Source organism: Marmota monax, unplaced genomic scaffold (genome assembly GCF_021218885.2).
Source record: "Marmota monax isolate L192 unplaced genomic scaffold, Marmota_monax_Labrador192_F-V1.1 WCK01_AAM20220418_F8-fsc00014, whole genome shotgun sequence".
In the NCBI taxonomy this organism is placed as follows: domain Eukaryota; kingdom Metazoa; phylum Chordata; class Mammalia; order Rodentia; family Sciuridae; genus Marmota; species Marmota monax.
In genome coordinates, this window is record NW_026695222.1 from 17074354 (window position 1) to 17101656 (window position 27303).

The 27303-nt window shown below is 47.3% G+C and overlaps 1 protein-coding gene across 5 annotated transcripts in view; it reads left to right on the forward strand.

Moving 5' to 3' along the window:
* Positions 1-27303, forward strand: part of Dlgap4 (DLG associated protein 4) — a 124533-nt gene that overhangs the window by 67392 nt on the left and 29838 nt on the right. The window contains exon 1 of one of the 5 annotated variants that reach the window (XM_046433843.2): positions 261-1067. The exons of the other annotated variants lie outside the window; for them this stretch is intronic. Within the exon in view, the coding sequence (XP_046289799.1) occupies positions 1037-1067 (31 nt within the window). The 5' untranslated portion in view covers positions 261-1036. Of the gene's footprint in view, positions 1-260; positions 1068-27303 lie in introns of those variants that run through there. 5 annotated transcript variants of the gene reach the window in all.

The window sequence follows — 27303 nt, forward strand, 5'->3', positions numbered from 1 at the left end:
GCCCCGCCCCTCGGGCGTACAAAACCGGAGCCTCGGGCCGGGCCGCGTGAGGGAGGAGGGTGAGTGCCCGCTGCTGGCCGTAGCTGCCGCCAGTCCGTCCGTCACTCCGTCCGTCTGTCCGGTCCACGTCGTCGCCGCCGCCTCCTCAGCCCGGACGCCCGGGGCCCGCCCAGCGCCGCCCGGAGCAGCCGCGGCCCCGCGAGGAGACGGGCGCCGCCCCCGCCCGGCCCTGCCCTGCCCCCGCCCTCCTCCCGTCTGTCCGTCCGTCCGCCCGTCCGTCCGCCGCCCCCCCACGCGCTTCCGTCCTTCTGTCCGGCCGCCAACCCTCCGGCCCGTGTCCCCGCTGTGCCCGCTTTGTCTCTCCCTGGCTCGCTGTCTCTTTGTCTCTGCCCTCGCGCTCCCACCCGGCCCCTCCCTCGCTCCCCGATCTCGGGTCCCCCTCAAAGCGCTCCTCTCATCCCCCAGCCTCCCTTCCTGGGCGCCCCCAGATCTTTCGGGGCCTCTCCTTTAGAACACTTCCACTGTCCCCAAGGCTTCCCCTGAGCTTCCCGCACATCCTCCGGGGGTGCTCCCTTCAATCTGTACTCCCATTCCCTGGGGTCTTACCTGCTCTGAGCCCATATTTCCCCCAGGGCTTTCCCTCTTCTGGGTGCCCCCCATATCCGGTAGGGCTTCCTAGATCCCTTGGGCTATCCTTGGGACCCCCAATATCTTCCCAGCCCGCTGACTGCAGAGCCTGTCCTCCCTGGATTTGTTCCCTGTTGCTGTTTCTCCTTGTTCTCTCAGGCTTCTGAGCAACCCCACCTCTCTCTCTGGACCGGGGTCCCCTGCTTCGCTCTGCCTGCGCCCCACTTCTGCCTCGGAGGTCACACCACGCTATGTCTCTGGCGCTGAAGGCCCCCCTCTGAGCCCGGGGCTCTTGGCCCCTCTTGCTTTCTTTCTGGTCCCGTCTCCCCTTTTCTCTGCTCCCTGTCTCTCCCTCTCCCTTCTTCTGTTTCTGCCGGGTCTCTGGGTCTCTGACCCCCATCCGGCCCTCATGGCTTTGTGTCTGGAGCTCTTGAAGCAATGTGAGTGGTGGGGAGTCCGTGTCGGGCCAGAGTCGGAGTCGTCCCGCAGGCTGGCCGCGGCTGAGGCTCCTTGGGGTTGGCGCTGGGGCAGGGGCTGGCGCTGGGGCAAGAAGGCTCTGTGGCCTTCGGCAAAGGGGTCAAAGAAGGAGGGGCCAGGCTGTCTGGCAAGGAGGGAGGGGGGCCTTCCTGCTCTGAGGCTTCTGCTTTAGTTGCTTGAGTGTGTGTGGAGGGCGCACCAGGCTTGGCCCTGCATGGCCTGGCACTTTTGATCGCTTGTGGGCAGGCCTGGGCTATTTTGAAGCCAGCAGGATGTGATATCACTTGGGCGTTTATTTAGATCGACTGGGGGTGGGGGCTGCGTTCTTGCCAACTTGAGTAATGAAGTTTTGTAGGGGGGTGCGGCCTCCTAGGCAGCTGGGCTGTGGCATCAGGTTTGTGGCCAGAACTTTGCAGGCCACCAGAATGGGTAGATGAACAAGGATCTGTGAGACTTGGTCTTGCTGAAACTTGATTCAAGATGAATAGGGGGAGGAATTGTTCTTAATTGGGCAACCTCTGAGTACTGAGTTTGTCTAAGACCTCTGGAGCCTTGGTCTGCCAGCTTCAGGAGGTGTGACCTTGAGTGAGACCTTTGACCTCTCCAAGCCTCAGTTTCCCCATTTCTAAAAAGGGAATCATTGTGTGTGCTAGCCTCATAGGGTTGCCATGAAAAACAAATGAAACATCTGACATGCTTTGTGAACTGTCAGCCTATCTTTAAATGGAGCCCCAGAGGTGGGGAGTAGCTTGCTGAGAGTACATAGCTAATATCTGCCAGAGCTGGGACAGGGATCTAGCCCAGGACCCCACAGTCCAGGGTTCTTTATTCACCACTCCACTACCACCTGGTTGTTCAGAAATACATCTGCTCTCTGAGAGCAGAGAAATATCTGTCCCTTATTTATGCCTCAATTCCTGGTTGCTTTTCACTGGTTTGTAAAGATAGGAGGATGTGTGTCCAGATAGATGTCTTTGCTTGGGACAGTTGGATTGTCCATGTGCCATATCATTATTGTTTAAGAATGGGACAGTTGCACTTGGAAACAAACTTTGTGGTTGGGAGCCATGGCTACTTTTCCTTCTTCCACTGTAGAGTGAGAGAACAAAGGCCCCGCAAAGAAAGGCTCCACAGAGGGCTGGAGTTTGCTGTCAGGGACCCTAGGATGTCCTAGAACTTTAGAGCAGGGAATCAGACCAGCTATTGTAGCTCCCTAGTCTTAGAGATGAGGCTATGAGGGCCAGAAGGGCCAAGGACCCACAGAGGTTTCAGTCAATACCTTCCTTTGGGTGTTGGCTTCCTAATCTATAATATGGGAATAGGAATGCTTGTCCTAAGACTGACTGAAATTATGGAATCCCTAAAATTCTGTTAGGCAGAGTGCCAAGGTTCTGATCCTGACTCTGAAGCCAAAATGCTATGTGACTCTGGAATTCTGTTTTTTTCTGCTGAAAATGAAGATGTTGGGTGGGATTGCAACTGTGCCTCATCTTACATTTTAAAAGTATGCTTGATCACAGAGCAAGGAAAATGTGCTGAATGATGCCACGTGTATGCTGATGCCATGATGTAGGGTTTCAGAGGAGAGAGGTCCTGTCTGGGCAAAGATCAGAAGGACTTCAAGAAGGAGGTGGCAGTTGTGCTGAGTCTCTATACAAGGCATGCTCTGCCTCTTACACAGCTTTTCCAGAGAGGAACTAGTATGAGGTTTAGAGCCACAGACACCTGGTTTTAATCGGTCTCCACTACTCACTGCCTCTGTAAACTTGGACAGGTTACTTTCTTTGAGCTTCAGTTTCCTCATCTGGACTCCAGATAATCATTTATACTCAAGATTGTGGTGAGACTCAAATGAGATTTTATATATATATATATATATATATATATATATATATATATATATATATAAAAAATAGCTGGTACCCAGTAGGCAAGTGATAAATGTGAACTCTCCCCTCCCAATAATATCTGGGTTACTTTTTTCTTTGTGGGAATAAAACAAAGGCCCAGCCTCTCCCCTCCTGGTGGTTGGGGCTCAGGTAACAGGGAAAGCACTTTCTGACTCTTCTAGTAATAATAGGAATAACCCTCTAATCTCTCTGGCTGTGTACAGCATTGTGTAACCTCCAGGCTCTTTCCTGACTACTTTTCCTCAACAATAGTCCCAGGAGGAAGTCAGAAACCATTGGATTCTCCCTCTTTCACAAGTGGATGGAGAATAGAGGGCTCTGAGTGGGATAGGGACCTACTCTGGATCCCACTTAGGCTCAGGATAGGCTTGGAGCCCATACTGCTTGTCTGTTTTTCTCTGCAGCCCACAGCTTTCCTCCAAGTTTACTGCTTCTGCCTGGTAGCCTGTCCCTCAGGCCTCCTTCTCTGGCATCTGTTCCAGACATTTTCCTGGTCTTGAGCTCATCTCAGATTTAAAGGAGGCTAACTTGAGGCTGGGTGGGGACTGAGTCACCACCTCCCCTAGCTTTCTCATCCTGAGTAGCAACCAGATGCACCCTGAGGGCCACTGCCAGAGATATATTGGTTATAGACACCACACACTACAGGCTTTTCTCCCAGAAGCTCTGATGGGTTCCAGAATGTGTCTTGCTGGGTGGGCTCTTGGGAAAGGTTACAGTGGGGTTCTGTATGAATTTCTTCACTCCCCAAGGAGTGAAGGTGAAAGTTTTGCAGCAGGAAAGCAAGCTTTATTTGTGCGGTATCCTCCCCCTTTGTCCTCTTTTCCCTTGGAGTCCCACACTGTCAGGAAGTCTCACCTGGCACTGGGATCCAGCTGTCAGTTCAGTCCTAGGCTCTTACCTGGCTTACTTAAAGTTTCACCTTAGCAGATTACTTCACTTCTCTGCCTCAGTTTCCTCTTATTTAAAGTTCAGAGTCCTTGTCTTTATGAAGTTAAGGTTCTTGAGCTCTATCTCCAGAGATTCTCATTTTGCAGGTTTAGGGGCATGTGTCAAATTTTTATAACAGCCCTCTAGAGTATTCTAGGCTGAAAGCCTATTGGCTACACTCTGGGAAAAATGGCACTGAGGGTATCCTGGGTTTTTATGACAGCTTGACTTGTCCCTGCTGAGTGACCTTGATTGGTTTCTGTACTTCAGTTTTCTTCTCTGTCAAATTGGAGGAATGGAAATACCTAGCTCACAGGTTGCTGTGAGGATGGGAATTCATGTAATAAAGACCCCTCAAGAAATAGCAGTTATCATTATCCTTATCTTTGTTTTGGGTAGAAGCAAGTCTCCCTTCCCTGGCTCGGCCTTGGCAACAGACACTGTCAGACATGGCCAGAGTGAGGGCTATGGAATGGAACACTTGAGCAGGAGTGAAGGCCATTCATCAACAGGAATTTAATGAGGCTGCTCAGGTGTGTGGTGTGATTACCTCTTGGCTTCCTGCATTATCAAGTCCTGGTTGTGGCTGCCTTTCCTCACTCAGCCTGAGCTGGAATCAGCTGTGTTCCTCACCCACCCATTCCAGAAACCAAAGCTGCCTTAAGGACAAATAAAATTTGAATTCTAGAGTTAAAAGATGATTGTTTCTTGCTTCATGGTAAGAAAGCAGGCCTGAGTAGGGATTGGATTCTCCCTTAAGGGACATGGCTTGGATCACAGAACAAGACCATGCCAGGGCCAGGCTAAAGCCACTGCTCCGCCTCCCTCAGGTCTCCTTGACTCCTGTGCATTGCTAACTTGGATCATAAGGTGGGGAACTGGAGCTCGCAAGTCTGCTTTGGCCAGTGAAGTTTCCTCACAGGACAAGAGAAGTGGTCCCAAGTGGCTGGAGCTAGGCTCAACCCAGCCTGCAGCAGAACTGGGCTTGGGATGCACTCTCTTACCAGGAGCCTGCCCTTCCAGCCTGGGCCAGCTTCTGAGAGAAAGGAGAACAGACAAGGCTTCTGCCCCTGGGAACCTATAGTCTGACGGGAGACAAGGCCTACAATTATGAGAGACTGTGTGACAGTCTGTAATTAAGCGTCTGCTGAGGAAAGACATTGTCTGAGAAGGAAGAAGTGAGTGTGAGCCAGAGGAAACAAGAGCCCTTTGAGGGGGCTGGATTTGCAGAGGCAGAGGATGGAGCTGGCATTCTGGAGAATGGTTTGTTGGAGGCAGAGGGAGGAGGGGCTGGAAGGTAAGCCTGGATTTGGAGAACTAGAGTGTGCTAGTTTTGCTGATGCCTCACAGCGCTGGATAGAAGATCTAGGTGGAACCAGGAGATTGAAGGTAACCTTGAACATCACCAGAAGAGCAGAGGCATTGGGGAGCCATGGAAGGTTTTAGAACAGGAGTAGAGCAACTGGAGGACTTTTGATTACATGAATCAGGCTAGGTGAATTGGAATGAATAAAAATGACGACAGGGAGGAGGCTTTGCAAGCATCCAGGAGGACGTGGTTCTGGTGGGGCCTACTGGAGTGGGAAGAGGCAGATGGAGTACTAGAGGCTCCCTGATAGCCCTGGGCCTGATGGGCCAGAGGGAAAGACGTTGAGTGTTACTGGTTTGGGGCAGGAAGTGGTAGTCTGAGTACATTTCTTGTGCACCTTCTCTGTGCCGGCTCTATGCCAGGGCTTCTAAAGGCATTCTCGTGAAATCTGTACAACAAGCCAGAAGCAGGTGGACTTATCTTCCCTGTTTTACAGATAAGAAAAATGTGGCTCTGACCCAAGGCTGATTGTCTTCAACCCTGGTTCTTTCCACAGTTAAGCTCTGCTTCCTATAGAGGAAACTTCTGGGGTTAGGTTCCTAGGGATTCTGAGCATTCTCGCCTGTTGGATAAGGGGCACATGAATACCTCCCTTAAAGCCCACAAAACTACTCTCTGAAGATCCTGAAGATTAGAGTTGGGTGCCAGCTTAGAATTTCTTCAAGGTGAAAAAAAATCAAAGGAGCTGGAGGTCCTCATACCAGCAGGCTTATACCGCAGGCTGTGTGTGAAGCCTCCAAAGCTGTGTTGCATGTGTGTCTAGTCCAGTAGTGGACATGTCCACCATTGGGCCTGGTGGAATTCTTGGCTGGTGCCCAACAGAAAGGGTGTTCCCTAGCTCAGCCAGGGAAATCAGTCACCCATAGAGGCAGGAAGGGACTTGTCCCAAGGTGTTTAGTAAAGAAGAACCAGGTGATGGAGCCCAGGTCTGATTTCTCAGGCTACAGCTAGGCATTGACAGAAGACAGAAAGGACTGGTACTTACCAAGTAGCTACTGTGGAAAGCAGCAGTGGTTGGTCACAGTGCACAGCCAGGAAATTGATGGTTTGGTCAAGATCTCCCAGCTAGCCATTCTCTTCTTTCTGTGCAGCATATGCACCCCTGAGCGTGAACTTGGTCATGAGGCAAAGCAACCACATAGTAGGCCTACCCCCAGGTCCCCCTCATTCCTTTCCTCCCTTGTCTTCAGAAACACCCCTAGCATCCATATGCCAGTCTGCTTTGGCAGGTTCTCTTTGAGCTCAGCTGTATGCAAAGTACAATTGTAACTGTAACCATGTTTTCATACCAAAATCTCTTTTTTCGGGGGATGCCAGGGATTGAACCCAGGGGCAGTCGACCACTGAGCCACATCTTCAGCCCTATTTTGTATTTTATTTAGAGACAGGATCTCACTGAGTTGCTTAGCACCTCACTTTTCTTGAGGCTGGCTTTGAACTCACGATCCACCTGTCTCATACCAAAATCTTTTTTTTAAGTAGATAATGGTCTTTTATTTTATTTTTTTTATATTTATTTTTTTTAGTTGTAGTTGGATATAATACCTCTATTTTATTTATTTTTATGTGGGGCTGAGGATGAACCTAGGGCCTCACACGTGCTAGCAAGTGATCTACCTCGGAGCCACAGCCCCAGCCCCACATATCAAAATCTTAACAAAGGTTTTGAAGAGGAATAATTTGCTTTTGGAACAGAAACAGCCTAAAAAATATCATTTGGACATTGGAACAGTAGACTAGAGTGATCTGCACTTCTCTCAATTGTAGTAATTCATTTGATTACCATTTGCAAGATGGTTTCTCATAAATTTGCTCATTCTTTTTAGCCCATTTTGTTTCACAAATAATTTTTTTGGGGGGATGGGTAGTTCTGGGGATTGAACTTGGCGAGTGTTGTCCACTGAGCTACATCCCTAGTCCTTAGCCCTTTTTTTTTTTTTTTTTTGGAGACAGGGTCTCACTGAGGCTGGCCTATAGCTTGCAATCCTCCTGCCTCAGCCTCCTGAGTAGCTGGGTTTACATCATGCACCACCACATCCAGCTGCAAAGCTCTTTTGTCCACATTATCTCAGTAGATCCTTACATAACTCTAGGAGGTCATTACTATTCTTGTCATCTTCATTTTCTAAAAGAGGAAACTGAGGTTCATTCATAGAAAGTGGCTTACCCTAGCTGAGCTGCTCATTTATTCAACATTTATCAAGTGCTACTGTGTATGGTGCTCCTGAGCCAGCCCTGGGGATACACTAACAGGCAGAGTAATCTGGGAATCTTGGAGAGGTATCTGACCTCTCATAGTGCAACTACATTGAGCTGTGGCCAGGTTCCACCCGTGGGTTCCTCACCCCTACCCTGGGCTCTTTCCCCTGCACACTCCTTTGGCTTGGGCTTGTGGATTTAGACTATGAACCCTCAGCCTGGAGTATGATGGCAAAGTAAGCTGAAGTACATTTCTAAAAACTGAACTTCAAAAGTAACAAAAGAGGTTTTCAGTAATGACTTAATTATTGACAAGAAGGTGATGAAGGGCATCTCAGCAGAAAGCCATCTGCTCCTTTTCCCTGTGGGACATCACCCAAAGACTCCTTTGCTTAAGATCCTTGCCTGACTTTTCTGCAGCCTCGAAATATTTGATTACGGTCTGCACAGATGTGGAGCCCTATGGCCATGTGCTGAGCTGGGGACCTTCCCTGCCTCCTTTAATATTAAATGAGATGAAATAAAGGTGGGTCCTCAGATAGCGAGTCTGGAAAGGACTCTGGCTCAGCTCCCTCCCTTCTCAGGAATGGAAGCAAACCTAGGAGGAAAGGGACCAACCAGGATCCTGTAGTAGAGACATTCCTTCCCCTTTCCTACCAGCCTGACTTCATTTTCCCAGTCCCTCCTGGTAGGACCCCTTTCATGTCAACTGTACATGTTCAGCATTCAAAGCCACCTTCAAGGACTGGGGATGTGGCTCAAGCAGTAGCGCGCTCGCCTGGCATGCGTGCGGCCCAGGTTCGATAATCAGCACCACATACAAAGATGCTGTGTCCGCCGAAAACTAAAAAAAATAAATATTTAAAAAATTCTCTCTCTCCCTCCTCCCTCCCCCCCTCTCTCTCTCAAAAAAAAAAAAAAAAAAAAAAAAAAAAAGCCACCTTTAAATCCTTCTGTCCTCAAGGCCATGTTTGTCTTTAGAATTTTCCTTGACACCCCTGCTCAAGCCCTGCAGTGTTTGGGCTGCCCAGTATACTCTCAGAGGACACTTAAAAATCTAAATGCCTTGGGGCTGGGGCTCAGCAGTAGCACACTTGCCTGGCATGTGTGAGGCACTGGGTTTGAGTCTCAGCATCACATATAAGTAAATAAAATAAACGTCTATCAACAATTTAAAAAAATATTTAAAAAAAAAATCTGGGTGCCTGAGTCCTGCTCACTAGGAATCTGATGCCAGAGATCTAGAGGGAGGTATTTCTGGGTACATTTTGCTAGAGTTGTTTTTTGTATGTAGAAGTCAGATTTTTATTGCAAATATATATATATATATATATATATATATATATATATATATGTTTTGAAAATTCAAACTATTTGTTTTTGGTGCTGGGGATTGAATTCCAGGACCTTGCACAGGCTGGGTAAGTCCTCTACCACTGACCTGTTCCCCAACATAAATTTCAAACTTTAAAAATAAACTACCTGATGAAAAAAATTAGTGTCCTTCCCACCCAGATGCCTGTATAGTCACTGTCACCAGATTTGATATTTCTTTCCAGAAATTTTTTGCATACATGGGCAGCTATGTCAGTAGAATCCCTTTTTATTACCTAACTGGCAGCATCTCCTCTACCTGCTGCTCTGTATCTTGCCTTTTCCACCAACATGTGTCTCCACTGCAGCTTATTCCTCTGTGGGCACACCCAGGTCCGTGACCTTTTTTCATAAGCATGTGCCTTTCGTTGATAGTAGACTACTGCCTACTTGTTGGTTCCTTTACTCTGGGACCTTTAGGTTGTCCCCAGCCTTGCTGCTATAAACAGTATTGCAGTGAGCACCTTCCCTACATATCTATATGCATGTGTAGCTGCAAAAGCCATTCCTGCAAGTGAGATTGCTATTTCTGAGAGTCTGTGCACTTAAAATTTTGTCCAAAATTTTCGAATTGCTGCCTTTTCCATTCTGAAAATGCATATACATATTTTTAATTTTTATTTTTTAAATTTGTTTTAATTAGTTATACATGATAATAGAATGCATTTTGACATATTATACATAAATGGAGCACAACTTCTTATTCCTCTGGCTGTACATGGTGCAGAGTCACCCGGTAGTGTAATTATACTCGTATATATGGTAATAATGTCCATCTCATTCCATTGTCCTTCCCATCCCCATACCCTCTTCGCCTCCCCTCACTCCCCGCTTCACAATCCAAAGTTCCTTCATTCTTCCCCACTCCCACCCCCGCCCATTATGCATCAGCATCCACTTATCATAAGAGAAAACATTCGGCCTTTGGGGTTTTTTTTTGGGGGGGGGGTTGGCTTATTTCACTTAGCATGATATTCTCCAGCTCCATTCACTTACCTACAAATGCCATAATTTCATTCTGTAAAGCTGAGTAGTATTGCATTGTGTATATGTACCACATTGAAAATGTATATATATTTAAAAGCACTCCACCACCAGATTCAAATTCATTTTTCCTTGGTTAAGAAACCACTATCCTTGGGCTGGGGATGTGGTTCAAGCAGTAGCACGCTCACCTGGCATGCGTGCGGCCCGGATTCGATCCTCAGCACCACATACAAAGATGTTGTGTCCGCCGATAACTAAAAAATAAATATTAAAATTCTCTCTCTCCCTCCCTCCCTCTCTCACTCTCTCTTTAAAAAAAAAAAAAAGAAAAGGAAAGAAACCACTATCCTAATCCAGCCCACAGTTTTACAGGGGGAGCAAGGCTGGAGAAAGAAAGGAGTTTGCCAGTGTCGCTCAGCAGCCCATATCCAAGGAGATTACTCTCCTTAGTAAGGTGCCCGGGGAAGGAAGTAAGCAACAAAAGACAGAAATAGATTGGAGCAGAAGCAGGAGTAGAACCAAGATAGGGAGTGAGGGGACTCTGTTATGGGTACCTTGGGACCTGATTTGATATTTGGAAATATCAAATCTGTTGATAGTGACTATACAGGCATCTAGGTGGGAAAGACACTAATTTTTTTCATCAGGTAGTTTATTTTTAAAGTTTGAAATTTAGGTTGGGGCACAGGTCAGGAGGCTCCAGGGACAGACCCTCCTCCCTCCCACTTGTAGTCTTTCATGAGCCTCTCATGTGTGCGTTGTACTTGCTTGGCAACAGCTAGGCAGGTGAGACATTTAAATATTTACCAAGCTCCCAAATCCCCATGCTGGCTTGGCCATTGCCCCTGCCTTCCTCTGAGTCTCAGTTTCCCTCAGCTGAATGTTTGGGAGGCTCCTACTTGCCTTTTTCTTGTCTCTGGGCTCTTATAAATATTTGATAAAGCAGCCAGTGGGGAATATCCTAAAACAGATTCCCGTGCAGTGGTCCTAGCTAGGTGTACCATGTAGATACTCTAGGGTCAGTTTGAAGTTTGGACCGGTCCCAAGTGGGCTGCAGATGGCCTGATCAGCCCTGAGGCTGGGAATTCAAGGGCAGCCCATAGCAGGTGTCCCCTCTCACTGTGCCAACACATGGTCCCCTGAATTTGTTCTGCCTTCTGAATTTGCTCCACCCCAGTTTGCCCGAACCTTTGAGTGTCAGCACAGGATGAAGGAGCTCATATGGCAGATAGGGGAGAGGTAATCCAGGAGACCAATAGGATGTCTACACTGCTGCCAGAGTTTGCCTCCTCTCACAGGCTAACAGGGTGCTTTGGGCCACCCATGGCTCATCTCTGAAGCTCCTGTTTATCCCCCAGTGGTGTTAGGGCTGAGGAAGGGAAAGTCTGATGTTTAAAGTCCCTAGCTTTGTTCCGCCCTCCCATTTTGTCAGTGTGAAAACTGAGGCCTGCCCTCTTTTTGGGATTAGAAGCCAGGTGTTTAACTCTCCCAGTCCTTAGTGCTCACCATCTTTCCCACGTTGTCTCAGCCTTTAGTTTCACTTTGGAGTCAAAAACCAAAGTGAAAGAAAACAGCAAAGCAGGAAGCAGCAGCTTCAGACCCAGTCCAGGCTGGGGAAGGGTTAGGGAACCAAGGCCAAGCAGGCCTCACTAGGAGTGGAGCAGACCTCATCCCTACCCACTCCTGCCCTGGTTCGGGAAGCTTGGCGGGGTGGGTGGGGCGCCTCAGGGAGAGGCGCCAGGCTACAGACAGGCGGTGGCGTCCTGGCCGGGCAGTCTGGGAGTGGGCCAGTTCCTCAGTGAAGTCAGCCTCACCCGGGTGTGGTCCCACCCCTGGGCCCCCCAGGTGGAGAGCTGCTGCCTTTTAAACTCCCATTTGGCTGTGAGGACTGAGCCAAGCCTGGCCTGTGTTCCCAGGGAAAGAATCCCAGCTTCCACAGAACAATTCACTGTCCCTGAAGGTAAGAGTGAGTGCACCTCTCTGCTGTGAAGACCTCAACTGTGTTGTGGCCAGTGTTTCTTCTCAGGACCTAGCTGTCCCGAAAACCTTTCTACCCTGGTCCTGGTTTCAGTCTCCGGGACTTAGAGAGGACAGGGATGGGGGTGGCTTCTCACCTTTCTCTGTTTTGGAATTGGTGATGGCCTCAGGTAGGATCTCCTGTGCCCCATCCCTTAGAGTCCCCAGTCATTTCTTGGCCAGGGATTTCTTTCAGCTCTGCTCCTCAGTTGGTTCCAGGAAGCTGGTGTATTGAAACTCACATTTGGTCAGCCTGTGTATTTCAAAGATTAGCTGTTATCTAACTAGCAGGGGGCTTAAGATCCTATTCTTTGTGCTTTGTCTAAGGAAATTCTCAAGACTTCCCTGAACAGATATGGTATCTATTTGGTTGCTTTAACAAATAAGATTTTTATTTTTCTCTTCTTTGCACAATTACAAGGTCCCTAATACTAATAAGCACAGAGCTGGTGTTTACTCCCTGAGAGCACCCACTAAGCTCATAGTAGGTGATTTGGAAGCCTTTTATTGAATGGCTTGTATTGATAATTCACACTGGCCATGTTGCTTCCTTGGAATGCAAAAGAATAGCATTTATTAAGCCTACATGGGTGTGGCTGAGCTAGGCACAGTGAGAAGCCCACACCCCAGAAGTCATACAGACCTGTAGTTAGAGCATAGTTCAGGGTCAGAATGCTGGGGTTCAGACTCCAGGCTGCCACTAGAGCTGTGAGACTGGACTAGGTGCTAACCTCTCAGTTTCCTCACTTGCAAACAGAAGTGGTGATATCCTGACTATAGTCTTAGCAGGAAGAAAGGTGTACCTGGTAGGGAGGAGGCATTAAGGGTCAGCTGCTGCTATTACTGACATCCGTGGGGAGAGAAGACTTAAAAGTAGCTAAAGCCTGCCTGCATCCCGTGCCTGGAAAGATGTAGGTGGACTAGATGGGCTGTTTAGAGGATAGGACTGTGATGGGAATATGGAGGGAGTCAAGGCAGACTTTAGGGATGAGATATCCTTCAGGATATCCAAGCTGAGCAGGCTCAAGTAGACAGAATTCTTAAGGGGAGACAAGGGGCAGGCTGTCCAGGAGTCAAGATAAGCAAGATCAGCTGGAGAGGATCGTCCAAGGCCAGAGTCTGCTGGGCACCGAGAGCTGGGGTTTGTCTCTGGAGGGTCATCACTCGTGTGGGCAGTTTCCTGCTGGGAGAGGACAGAAGCTTGTGATTGAGTGTGCTGTGAATAGTTCCAGACTCTCCTGGAACTTTCTTGCCTTTCCAAGCTTCCCACACTTCTTGATGTGGCTGTTGCCCTGCACAAGGGCGTGGTAGTCAGGAGGTATCTGTCTTCCTGCTGCCAATGCAGGGTGACTGGGGGAGCAGAGCTTGCCTGACAGCACCCAGTAGAGGCAGGGCTACCACCACTCCTGCTGTCCCAGCACTTCCTCAAAAGGAGTTTGCATGACAGTGCTTGGGAACAATCCTTGGGAACAGTCAAGGAGAGAGGATGGAGGTTCCTTAGAATCCTCTTCTCTCCTGCCCCACCCCACCTCCACTTCTCTTTCAAACAATCAGCCATTTGTATACCTAGAATACCAGGTGCTGTTCTGGGAGCCAGGGAGAGTAGAGAATAAGATTGATTTCCATCCAACTTGGAGTCCCTGTCCAAGGAGTTAACAAAAAGCAAAATATCATCTAATGGCAGTAAGACCCCTGAAGGAAACAAACAAAAGCAGAGAAGGACCTAGTCAAAGAGATTGGGAGGGCATCTGGGAATAGTGACTAGAGAGTAGAAGGAGGCAGTTCAGAGAGGACTGGAAACAGCAGGTGTGGACCCTGAGGTGGGAGTGGCTGGTGTATTGCTAGAACCCAAGAGGTGCTGTCACATCTGGGTGGGTTGGTAAGCCCAGTTAGGTCTGAGGAGAACAGCTTTGTCCACTCTGGGGGAGCCCCAGGGCACGGAGTACTGTGGTTTCTCTTGTTGCTGAAGAAGGCAGGTCGTAGTTATTAATTCATAGGTAATGGAACAGAAGTAAAGTGACTTGCCCAGAGATACCCAGCTTAGTCAAGATTTGAAGTCCTGATTCACTGTTCTGTTCTCCCTTAATCGCTGTTTAAGAAGGTCATAGCAGAAGTTTCTATTTAATTTTAGCAAGATTGCCATACAAAAATGGCAATCTTGGCTTTAGTTTAAAAGTCAGTTTAAGAGTCACTGTGTGGGCTGGGATTGTGGCTCAGCGGTAGAGCGCTCGCCTAGCACGGGCGGGACCAGGTTTGATCCTCAGCACCACATGAAAATAAAGGCATTGTGTTATGTCCATCTACACCTAAAAAATAAATAAAATAAAATAAAAAGAGTCACTGTGTTAGGGCAATGGGATTAAAATAACCTTTTTCCCCCTGTATTGTATAAAATCATAAATTTATGATACATTTTTTTACTTTTCGTTTTTAAAGATTTTTGGTTTTTATTTTTACCCAGTCTCCTATCCTGCTCCTTTCCAAGGTTCCAGGATACTAACATATATTACTACCCTTAAACACCTCCACCTCCAATCTTTTTTTTTTTTAAGGGAGGTAACTGGGAATTGAACCCAGGTGCGCTTTACCACAGAGCAACATCCCCAGTCCTTTTTTTTCTATTTTTTATTTTGAGACAGGGTCTTGCTAAGTAGCTGTGGCTGGCCTTGAACTTGCAATCCTCCTGCCTCAGCCTCCTGAGCCACTGGGTTTACAGGCTTGTGCCACCATGCCTGGCTCCAATCTCTATTTTTTATTTGAATTATTTTTATTTTTATTTCCTAAATTTCATGAAAGAGAATGTAGGCAGATTATAAATCAGCCCCTGCTCACAAGTACATTTAACTCAAATTAGAAATAAAAAAAATTCTGCCAGGTATGGTGGCACACACCTGTAATCCCAACAACTCAGGAGGTTGAGGCAGGAGGATGGCAAGTTCAAAGCCAGCCTCAGCAACTTAGTAAGAACCTAAGCAACTTAGTGGGACCATGTCTCAAAAATAAATAAATAAATAGAGCTTAGTAGTAGAGTGCCACTGGGTTTAATCGTCGATACTGAAAAAAAAAAATTCTTAAAGTGGTTTTAAATATTTTATTTTGTGACTTAGGGATTTGCAGTGAGAAAAACCAAAGTAATTTGATAACTGTTGGGGCTCATTGTAAAATGAGCTTCCCACGCTTCTTGATGTGACTGTTGCCCCGCACAAGGGTGTGGTAGTCAGGAGGTATCTGTCTGCCTGCAGCCAATGCAGGGTGCTGGGGGAGCTGCTCATTAGTGAACTGCTCATTAGTCTGATTTTTAAATAGTATGGCAAAATATACATAACAAGATTTACCATTTCAACCATTTTTAAGTGTACAGTTCACTGGCATTAAGTATTTTCTCTTGTGATACAGCTGTCACCACCCCAAAGTGAAACTGTACACATTAAACACTCTCTCCATTCCCCACACCACACCCCGGCAAGCACCATTCTGCTTTCTGTCTCTGTGAATTTGATTACTCCAGGTGCCTCATTCACTAGCCCTTTTTTTTTTTCATTTATTTATTCATTTTTGTATGTGGTGCTGAGGATTGAACCCAGGGTCTCGCATGTGCAAGGCGAGTGCTCTACCGTTGAGCCACAACACCAGCCCCTCATTAGCCCTTTTTAAGGATATGTATTTGAAAAGCTGTTGGGGGTATCTCTGAGTAATTAACTCTTAGGAAGATGATTCTCCAAGTTAATGCACACTGCAAAGCTGAGCTTGTGTGTGGCTGTGTTCCAGCAGAACTGCTAAAGGACTGATGATCTCTTGGGAGGGCTTCCTCCAGAGGCAGCATTGCTCCCAAAGCCCTTGGTGCTGTGAGGAGCCTGTCCGCAAACACCCACCACCCCAACCCCACCCTTCCACCCCCGCCACCAATTTTTTGGGATTGGCTAATTTCACCATGGAGGCAGGAGATGGGTTAGGGAAGACCATGGATCTAATCGTAGAACCCAGGCATAATACCTCCAATTGCCACTTATTTGCTTTAGGATTTAGAGCAAGTCCCTCTACTTTTAGCCTCAGCTTCCTCTGCTGGGAAATGGGACAACACTGCCCAGAATCAGTGAGACAGTAATAAACTTCCCTTTGCAGCCTTGAGAATCCTCATTTAGTGTCCAGTGTGGTAAAATGCAATGAAACTAGGAATCATAGAGACTGAGAAGTAAGGTGACTTGTCCAAGATCATGTAGCACTTAACTGCCAACACTGGGTTGAAACCCAGCTACTCTTACTCAGTAGGTTTAGTATTCCTTGTTGGTCAGTCTTTCAAAGAACAGTGGACTTTTTAGTGGTTGCTTTCCCATCATTATTGTATTTAAAACATTGCCTGAGAAGCTCCTGCATTGTTGAACCTGCAAGGCAGATGGGGGCAGAAGTAAAGGTTTTGGTAGGGATGATGATTCTGCATCAAAGGAATAGCATCTTTTTAAAATTTTTTTTAAATTGCAAAATTCTGACAACAGATGCATTATTCATATTACATACACAATTTTTCATATCTCTGGTTGTACACCAAGTAGAGTCACATCCTTTGTGTCTTCATACATGTACTTAGGGTAATGATGACCATCACATTCTACCGTCTTTCTTACCCTTATACCCCCTCCATTTCACTCCCTCCCCCTTTCCCCTTTGTCCTATCTAGAGTTCATTTAATCCTCCCATTCTCCCCGCCCACACAGCATATTATGAATCAGCATCCTTAAATCAGAGAAATCATTTGGCATTTGGTTTTTTGGGATTGGCTAATTTCACTTAGCATTATATTCTCCAGCTCCATCCATTTACCTGCAAATGTGCCATGATTTTATTCTCTTTTAATGCTGAGTAATATTCCATTGTGTAATATACCACATTTTCTTTATCCATTCATCTACTGAAGGGCATCTGGGTTGGTTCCACAATTTAGCTATTGTGAATTGTGCGATAATAAACATTGATGTGGCTGTGTCCCTGTAGTATGCTGTTTTTAAGTCTTTTGGGTATAGACCGAGGAGTGGGATAGCTGGGTCAAATGGTGGCTCCATTCCCAGTTTCCCAAGGATTCTCCATACTACTTTCAATATTAGCTGCACCAATTTGCAGTTCCCCCAGCAATGTATGAGTATACCTTTTTCCCCACATCCTCACCAACACTTACTGTTGTTTGTATTCTTCATAGCTGTCATTCTGACTGGAGTGAGATGAAATCTTGGAATAGTTTTGATTTGTATTTCTGTAATTGCTAGAGATGTTGAATATTTTTTCATATATTTGTTGATTGTATATCTTCTTCTGAGAAGTGTTTGTTCAGTTCTTTGGCCCATTTATTGATTGGGTTATTTGTTTTTTTTGGTGTTAAGATTTTTTAGGGGCTGGGATTGTGGCTCAGTGGTAGAGTGCTCGTTTAGCATGCACATGAGGCACTGGGTTCAATCCTCAGCACCACATAAATGTAAAATAAAGATATTGTGTCCACCTAAAAAACTAAAAAATAAATACTTTAAAAAAAAAAGATTTTTTAGTTTTTTTAATACATCCTAGAGATTAGTGCTCTGTCTGGCGTGCATGTGGTAAAAATTTGTTTGAAATTAGTAGGCTCTCTATTCACCTCACTGATTGTTCAGAACAGCATCTTAAAGTGTTTATGTGGTGGTTATCTTGCCTAGTGATAGCAAGTACATTGCACTTGGCAATTATTCTTAATATTGGACCTATGGTAGCAGCACCAGTCACTCACAGCACTCCCACGTAGCCTGGTCACACTTTCAGGAGTCTTCTCAACACAGGCAGGAAACCAGAAGTAATGTGCCAGGTGGAACCTGAATGCCATCCCCTGGTGCCACCCCCAACCTAATTCAGCTCCTCACTTTTACCAATGGGTGGCAATCCTGAGAGGGGAACATACTGTTTAAGGGGCAAGTGATGTCACAGGTCTCTTTGTGAGAGTAGAAAAGGGTCTGACAGGACAGCCTGAAGCTTGGGAAAGTGTGTTGGTAAAAACATCAGGGCAGACGATCTCCTTAGAGGGATAGAAGTTGTTAAGGTAAAATCCACTTTCTTCAGGTGCTCCTCGAGATGCTGGCTTGAGCTTAGGGTCTTTGTGAAAGTGTAATGTTGCCACATCCCACCTGCTTATAGGAAGGGCAAACTTAACGTTTTAAGACTTCTAAGCTCTGTAGGATTGTGTGTGTCAGTCTTACTGACACGAGCTGGTATTTTTGCTGCTTGTGAAACTGAATACCATGAAGATTGGGTCCTGGAGGTTGAAACCTGTAAGGTTTGCATTCACTTAACAGATAGAGTATGACTTTGCTGTGTGATGCTGAGCAGAGCCCTCAACCTCTCTGAGGCTGTTTCCTTAGCAACACCAGGGTAGATGGTGAAACTATCTTTTTGTGTGGATCAAATATAAGATGCAGTATAAGGACTTCAGATAGTGACTGGACTTCTGCAATAGTCAGTTCTTGAACAGATGGCAAATACCTGGTAACTAGGCTTGTTAGTCAATAATATTTAGATAGTTCTTAGGGTGTGGCTAACACTGTGCCATGTCGGGGCAGGGTATTATGGACAGGAGCGGTGATTAATGATCTTTCAAAAAAATGTTCCTTAATGCATCGTGTTGTGCTTTCAGAAGTGTTTGGGAGGAGAATTGAGCAGTGAGGGATATGGGGGCATGATGGAGTAGCACAGTCACGGCTCGATCATTCTCCTCTGTCTTCTGCACACCAAGCCCCCTCTCACAGGCTCTACTTGCTGAGTCCTCAGAGTCTTCCAAAGCCAAGTTAGAGATGGAGTCCTACCTCACAAGTGTCAGCAACCTGGTGCCTCTTCTGGTCCAGGGATGGAGTTGGAGATGTGAACCACATGGTCCCTGACTTCTGGAAGCTCAGGGTCTAAAGGCAGATGCAGGAACATAAACAGGTATAAACACACAGTGATGGACAGGGAGCTGTGGGACACCTAAACACGGGTGCTGGCCCAGTGAGGAGCCACAGAGGGTCCTGGGGAGACTGTAGGAAGGCTTTTTGGAGGAGTGATGCTGGCACAGACCTAGAGAAAGAAGCAGAATTAGTGAGGAAGAAGGCTGTTCACAGCCTGTGCCAATACCTGGAAGCTGAGAATACAGTGTGTTGGCATGAAGAGGGTGTTGACAAGAAGCTGGAGAGATGGTTGGCAAGGCCAGGAGGCCTGTGGTCCCTACACCAAAGTGTTACAAGCATGGTGTGGTGGGGTGGGGTGGATAGCTGTGTACTCAGGCAGGACACTGAACCTTCCTCAGCACAGCCCGTTGGAGAGACTATGACCCCTCACCTCTGCTCAGGCCAAGAATTCCTGGTTTCTGACCTGCCAAATCCCCAGCAGCTATGGGGCCCCTGAAGCTATCCTAGTGTCGGTTCCTCACCCACCAGGCCCTTTCCCACCTGACTGTTCAGGAACTCTCACAGGAGCTTTAGATAGTTCTCACGGTAAGCCAGTATCACTTTCATTTTATAGATGGAGGAATTGAGGCCCAGGGAGCCCAAGTCAGATGCTGAGTGAACATGGGAAACAGGGACTCCAAATCTTCAGTCAGTAGCACATAACCAAGTATTTCCTGGGGGCAGGGAGGAGTGAACAAGTGTCAGCTGATCTCATTCTGGGGTTGAACTTAAATAGGGGCTCTTGTGCTGTGGATTCCCCAAAGGTGTTGAAGCCTTGATTTTGCCGTCTGAGGTCCTAATGTCCTCATGTCATTTCCCTTGTGACTAGGCTGCATAAACATTTTCCTTTTCTGCTTATTGGCAGCAGTTCTCTGGAGGCAAAAAAAAAAAAAAAGTTTGAACTATGAATGTCACATACACAAAGATGATGTCCAATATCACATCCAGAACTGGATATGAAATAAGAGGGCAAAGAAAGCATCTCAGGCCTGGGAAGAATCCTGAGGGTCACACCTGTGGAGGCTTGAGTCCCCTTCCAGCATCCACTGTGCTTGTGTCCTGCCATGCTGGCCATCTTCTAGGCCCCTCTTCCGTCTTTGGCCAGCTCCACCTCTTCAAAGTCCCCTCTTTATAGGAGCAGTTGTCTGCTTCCCCTTAACAGCCCTTCCCCCGGGGCCACATGCATGTGATGCTCTTCTAGGTATTTGAGGACAGTAATCATGCCTTTCCCAACTGGCCCTCCTCCAGGCTATCCAGCCCAGTCTCTGCAAGCAACCCCTCCCATTTATACCAGGCATGACTTGTCACATGCCCCCTTTGTGATAAGTATGTCACAGATGTCACTTGTTGAATCAGTTCCAGGCTTTCTCAGGCTGCTTCATATGGCTGCCATGGTGCCCAGTCAGGAGTAGAAATGTCATTGTCGTCTCTGCACTTTACTATGATTTTCTTCAGGACAAGAACTACATATCCTAGTCCCTGGTGCCAGCCCAGGGTACAGTGCATGATGTCCCCTGTGCAAATAAGCTCTTGCTATAGTGGAATGGTGGAATGGATTGGAGACTCCTCCCTGTGCAAGTTACCCTCTTCTCTTCAGGCTCCAGTTTGACCACATCCCTTGTCCTAGAATTGCCAGCAGCACTACAGTATTGTCCAGAATTCAGTGGAGACAGCCCCTTTCTGGTCCTGTGCCTTCCTCTGTCAGGGTAGCCTCAGATGTGTCTGTGATAGCAAAGTCACTAAGGCACTTTTCCACATACTGCTTTTCTTTTTTTAGTGGCTTTACTCCTAAACCTGGGATCTTTTTTATATATCACAACTTTTTAAAATTGTAGATGGACACAATACCTTTATTTTATTTCTTTATTTTTATGTGGTGCTGAGCATTGAATGCAGTGCCTCCATGTGCTAGGCAGGTACTATACCACTAAGCTACAACCCCAGCCCCAAACCCAGGATGTTAATGTAAGATCTGAGGAGGTGGCCTCTCCCCTCCTGTGTCTCTAGGTCTGGGCCTGAAGGACACGGAGCGAGCAGCATTGCTTGTGCTGACCTGAACTGAACTCATGGTTTTCCCCATTCAGTCCTGTGCTGTTCTTTTCAGTCCATCTCTCTGGCTACCCAGGGTTCTTGGCTCTTGCTTCTGTCACCTGATATACCACCTGTCACTCCAGGCACAGTGAATGAGCCTATTAACACCTTCTCTCTATTCTGGGATGCACTTGGTCATTCAGAATGATGAAAGAGGCTAGCAATCGAGGTGCATACGGTCTGGCGGTGTCTGGCTTTGCACACGGGACACAAGGTCTCCAGCAGCTTTTGAAAAGCCCAACTTTTGTGACCCTATCACCAGGGTTTGACGTCAGCTCTCCAGAAGTGTGGGTATTTTTTTGAGGCTCTTTCCAAGTAGCACTTACCAGCCTGGGCTCCAGGGACCTCAGGGCTTTGGAAAGGTAGCAACAAGGCTGACCTTTTAAAACCAATATTTGAAAAGCCCAATAGTATTTAAACAGCCAAATCTTGCCAGGCACAGTGGCACATGCCTGTAATCCCACCACTCAAGAGGCTGATAACAAATTTGAGGCCAGCCTCAGGAACTTAGTGAAGGCCTGCAATGTAGTGAGACCCTGCCTCATAAAAAAAGGGGGGAGGGGCCTGGGGATGTGGCTCAGTGGTTGAATACCCTTGGGTTCAATCCCCAGTCCCAAAATAATAACAACAACAGCAAAAGCCAAATCTTGCAATCTCTTCCCGTCACTCCCTCAGCAGGCCAGATGTGCTGTACATGTCCAGCTTTTGCACTGGGCTGGAGCCGAGGCAGCTCATAACTGTGGACATCTTCTACTCACCAGTGGCCCCACACGTAGTTATAGCTTTGATATACAAGACAAAGCCCGCAGCTTAGGAGCTGGCATCACCAGGGGTAGTGATAAGAAGGTGTCCCAGAGGGTAGAACAGACACTGCAAATAGGTCTCTGAGGATAACTAAGCTGATATCTGGCAGGTTCCAGCACTGGATGGGTGAGGGGTGAGTGTTGTCCTTTGAGTTGCTTACTGGATATAGTAGAAGTAGTGATAGAAATGGTTTTTGGAAAACAACTTGCTATTTGGGTGACCCCAGTCAGTGACTGGAGGAGGCATGGCTCAGCCACAAGTGGCTGCCCCTCCCCCAATGCCTGAGCTGGTGTTCTCAGTTTGGAGGGAACAAGGAACACCTCACACTCAGAGCCCAGGCCAGGGTCCCAACACTTCCACCTGATCCTGAGTGTGTTTGCCTCTCCCGAATTTCCCCATGTGTACTATGAGAGATTGAATTAGTCTAGTGGGCCTCAGAATACCATATGAGGGGGCTGGGGCTGTAGCTCAATTGCAGAGTGCTTGCCTAGCTCATGTGAGGCACTGGGTTCGATACTCAGCACCACATAAAAATAAAATAAAGCTATTGTGTCCAACTACAACTAAAAAACAAACATCTTAATTAATTAATTAATTAAAGGCATGCCATCCATCTACAACTACAAAAAAAAAAAACTAAAAAAATAACCATATGAGGGTTTTCTGTTGTTTTTTTTTTTTTTTTTTATGGTGGAAAAAAGGAAAATGAAGCTACTTCACGGGACCTGGAGTAGATGGGAGTCTGCAGAGCCTTCCTGAGGCTCCTTTGGGGAATCCCTAGAACCTGATTTGGAAATCTCTGTAATTACTCTATTAGTTCTGAGTCCTCCACCCCCAGCCCTGGAATTCAGAGGTTTCTTGTCCTCTTTCCAGTCTAGCACCCTACCAACTGTGTGGCCTGGGACACGTGACTCCACCTCTGTAGGCCTTACTTTGCAGGCTATGCTGAGACTCCACCAAACTGAAGAAATCTTCATTGGCTGAGAAGCCCATGTCAGGGCTCCTGGTGTTCCTGGACAAATAGGGCAGTAGGCAGCAGTGTCACAGGCAGGAAGTTGCTTTTTTAGCCATGTCCTGGGGGCAGCAGGCCCCTCTCCCCATGGCCAGCAAAGCCAAAGGCTTTCACCATCCAACCACAAGGAAATAGTGAAACCCTGCTTAAGGACCCAAGGAATAAGGGCCCATTTGTGCCCTTATGGGGGACCTGGCCTGACCAAGATCTCAGACGGGCCCTGGCAACTAGCACCTAACCCCCTGCCCGGAAGTGTGGCTAAGCAGTTGATAGAAGTACTGGCTCTGTTCCAAAAGCCTGGGCTCCGAGCCTGGTGATTCCGAGTATGGACTGTGCGACCCTGGGTGATTCACTTTTCTAAGCCTCAAGGTTTTTTTCCTGTGTGTAGTGGGAACACTAGACATGCTGAATAGTTAGAGACTGATGTAGCTGAAGAATTTTGTGCCAGGCCAGTTCACATCCAGTCCCAGGCAACAAGAGAGGCCCTGGAGCTTCTGGAGTCTCTCAGCCAGCAACCCCTGATCCCCTGAGCAGTGGCCCTGAACTGTGAGTCTGTCTAGAGGACACTTTTTACCCTCTCCCCCACTTCCTCCGGCATGAGAATGTCAGGAAAGCCCCTCACACCCTTGACCCCAACTGGGATGTGAATACCTCTCCCAAGGAGCAGCTGGCAGCGGGTAGTGGGGTAGGGGCACTGCCCTGGGAACCAAGCAAGTCCCTCTCAGGCAGTTGTTCCAGGCCATGAATGGGGATAGCCATCTGCACTCTGAAGGGAGCTGTCCTGTCACTGTGGTACCCTGATGTCAAGAGCCTGAAACCAGAGTTGGCCTGCCAGGGGGGCTTTCCCTGCTTCGCCTAGTGGTAACTAAGCCATTACCAGAAGTGCTTCTGGCTGCCCCCATTATAAGATTCCCTGAGGATCCTACCTTTTCTTTGAAAGGGGAGGCTCTTATGGCCGGGCTTCCTTGGGAGCAAGAGAAGGGGACTGAAACTCCAAAGGAGATGAGAGGTCTGAAGGCAACTGCTCCAGTGGTCACAGGCTATGTGCCACCGTCTGTTAGATGGAAAGACATACCTGCACCGTATTTCTTGAAACTGTGAACTGACTTCATTAAAGAGTTCAGAGGTTTTATGTATTTTTTTAAATCCAGATTTCTAGCTTCTTTTGCACATTTGGCATCTCTTACAGTGCTATGCCCAGTCTCCACATGGCAGATATGGGCCAAAGGGGTTTGATGACCTGTAGACATTTGAATTTGTGAGCCCCATTCAAGGTCAACCCATTTAGCTTATAGCTGAGGACACCAAGGCCCAAAAGGGTTGCTGGCCCTGCCCCAGGTACATGACCCATTATGGCCATTGTTGCCTTTAGGACCTGGCAGCCTGGCCTCACAAAGCACAGCTAAAAGTGAAATGCCTGTTCTCTCACCTATAAAACATCAGTGATCATTACCTCCCCTTCCGGAGCTGTCTGGATAAAGTCAGCCCCAGCCCAGGACTGGCTCACGGATGGTTCTTTACAATCTGTGCACATGATGCCTCTTGCTTGCAAAGTGTTGCTGAAAGCCCGCTTACTTTCTTTCAAGAATGGTAATTTTTCAAATAATTTCCAACTCCCTGTTGCTTAGGGTTTGTTGAGCTCTCATTCCCATAGCCTTGTTGCCCGACTTAAAGTAGAGCTATTCAAAGCTCTACCTCCTATCAAATTGTGCTGTTGTGGGGGTGGATGTGAGTGTGTGCTGGGGTCTGACCCGAAGGAGGTTCAGAGCCCTGGCCTAGACCTTACTGATTCCAACTCAGAGCCAGGAGTAAGTCATTCTGCTTCCCCAAGCCTAGAGATTTATTCATTCTTTCAATTTACTGAGCCTCACCATGTATTGGCCTTGGTGCTAGGAAAACATGGTAATAATATAAGATACCCAAGGTACTTAACCTCAGGGACCTATGTTAGATACTCAAGTTCCCTAAATGGTAGGGGGGAGACAAAAGATAAGAGAACTGGAAGTGATCAGTGCCTGAATGAAACAAACAGTATCCTCAAACAAGGAGGCAGGGCGGTCAGGGAGGCCTCATTGAAGATATGACCCTTGAACTGAGGTCAGGTTAAGAAGCAGACTTGCACAGATGAGAAGACAGGAAGCAGCAGGCTAAAGGCCCTGGGTGGGAGCTACCTGGATCATTTTATATATATATATATATATCTTTAGTTGTAGATGGACACAGTGCCTTTATTTTTATGTGGTGCTGAGGATCGAATCCAGGGCCTCAGACATGCTAGGCAAGAGCTCTACTACTGAGCCACAACCCCAGCCCACTACCTGGAGCATTTTAGAAATAGCAAAGAGGCTGCTGTGTCTGAACAAGGGCAGAGGCTGGAGAGGGTAGGCAGAAACCAGTTTTTGTAATGGCTGAGGTCAGCACAGTGGATTTTATTCGTCATGAAGTGGGGATGAACTTTAAAAGGGGAAGAAGTAATCCAGTTTGTGTTTTTTAAAACTTAGGATTCAGCCAGGCTCAGTGGCACATACCTATAATCCAAGCAACTCAGGAGGCTGAGGCAGGAGGACTGCAAATTTGAAGCAGCCTCAGCAACTTATTAAGGCCCTAAGCAACTTAGTGAGACCCTGTCTCAAAAAATAAAAAAGGACTGGGAATGTGGCTCAGTGGTAAAGTGCCCCTGGGTTCAATTCCCAGTACCAAAAACAAAAACTTCAGGACTCAAAGAGTGATTTTGAGTTAGTCAGACCACAAATAAGAGAGGGTAAGAGGGCTGAGGCCACAGGCCTCTGTAATAATATTGGTTTCCTGGCAAGGGATTGAGCTGCCAATGGAGGAAGGGTAGGAATGTATAGCTGAGTACATGAGGTCCCCTCTCCCCGGAGAGCAAGGCTAGTGTGGGGGAGGAGAAGATTCAGATTCATTCTGGACTTGCTCAGCTTGAGATGGCCTTGGACTTCCCTGCCTAATTGCCAAGTACACTGGAACTTTTGTGATAATAGGTGATAACATCCTCACTGTTGTCAGGGCATGTGTGCTATAAAATATTCTGACCGGGCTGGGGTTGTGGCTCAGTGGTAGAGTACTCGCCTAGGACATGCGAGGCCCTGGGTTCAATCCTCAGCACCACATAAAAATAAATTAAAAAAAAATATTCTGACCACAGCCCAAACTGGAGGGACTTTTAAGAGGGATGCTGTGGACAGGAAGAAGCTACCTCTGTTCCCATTTTACAGGTGGCCCCAGGAAGCCGAGGACCCCCGACTGAAAAGAGGCAGTCCACTCTTATTCTCCTTGCCTTGATCCCCAGCTATTTTCCACCAGCTAGACTACCTCAGTTCCACTTGGCCATGCTGTGCCCTGCTCAGCATCTGTCTTCCCATGCCTTAGGCTGCTGATCCTTTGCTCACAGAGATCCCTTTACCACAAGGCCCCAGATTGTCTCCCAGGAGGTGATCACTCCCCTTCATCCAGAAATCATGGTAGCAGGAGTGGCAGGGTCACCATGATTATAGAACACTTTACATCTTTCATCTATTTGGCTCCTTTCCAGAACACACTGGATATCACACCCCATTTTGTGGGTGGCCAAGGCTGCTGCCTCCCTCGATCCTCCTGGAGTTGGTACCGTGGAGCGGGCAGAGAGTAGGGCTCAGCCTTTGGGTAGCCTGAGTTCAAGCCCCAGCCTAACACTGCCTTGCTGGGAGTTGAGCAAGGGCGAATTTCTTCATCACTCTGTAAAATGGGATAGTGACAGAACCTACCTCTTAGGTCCTGGTTTTGAGGATTCGGTGAGTTTGCATGCAGCTGAAGTCAGTGCTCCGTAGTCATAGCGAATACCATTGTTCCCATGGACAAGATGGAGTCGCTGCAAGCCTATAGTCACATTCCCCAGCAAACCTTTACCTTGTTTTATATGTGATTCTGCTTAAAGACTCTTAATATAATAGGTGGTTCATTAACATTGAACTTGTGGCCAACAGTGCTGACTCAGCCCTGAATGAAGCATATCTAACTCACTTTTTTCCATAAGACACATTGCAGCCTTCTGTACTTAGAACACTAGACAGCACTTCATCAGTAACTTGGAGATTTTAAACCAACAAAACCACAAAAATGGTAGAAGTGTAGCACTAAACAGACTATGAGAAGGACACTGACTTACTTTATGAAAGCTAAAATGAAAATGGGGAGTGTCACATTATTCCACCTCAGCTGTGAATGTGTGTGAGTGACTGCAAAAGCCCCTTGAGTATGGGTCTTGTGGTTACAAGTAAATTTAAGTGAGTAGGTAAATTCCCACATGCAGAGTTCATGAATAATGAGGATCAACTGTACAAGAAGTGCTTGCCCAGGCCTGGCTCCAGCCAGTAAGGTCAGCTGTTACCCTCAGAATCATTATAAACAGGACTGCATCTTGGCTTTTGTGCAAGCCTAACAGGACAGGGCTGGCTCCCTGAGCTTTGTGGACATTTTCACCAGTGTGAAACCTTTGTAACCTATTGAGCTATAGACATTAGGGCCTAAAGCAGGTACAGATTCTGGAGGCCCTGAATACCCCCATGAAGGGGTATT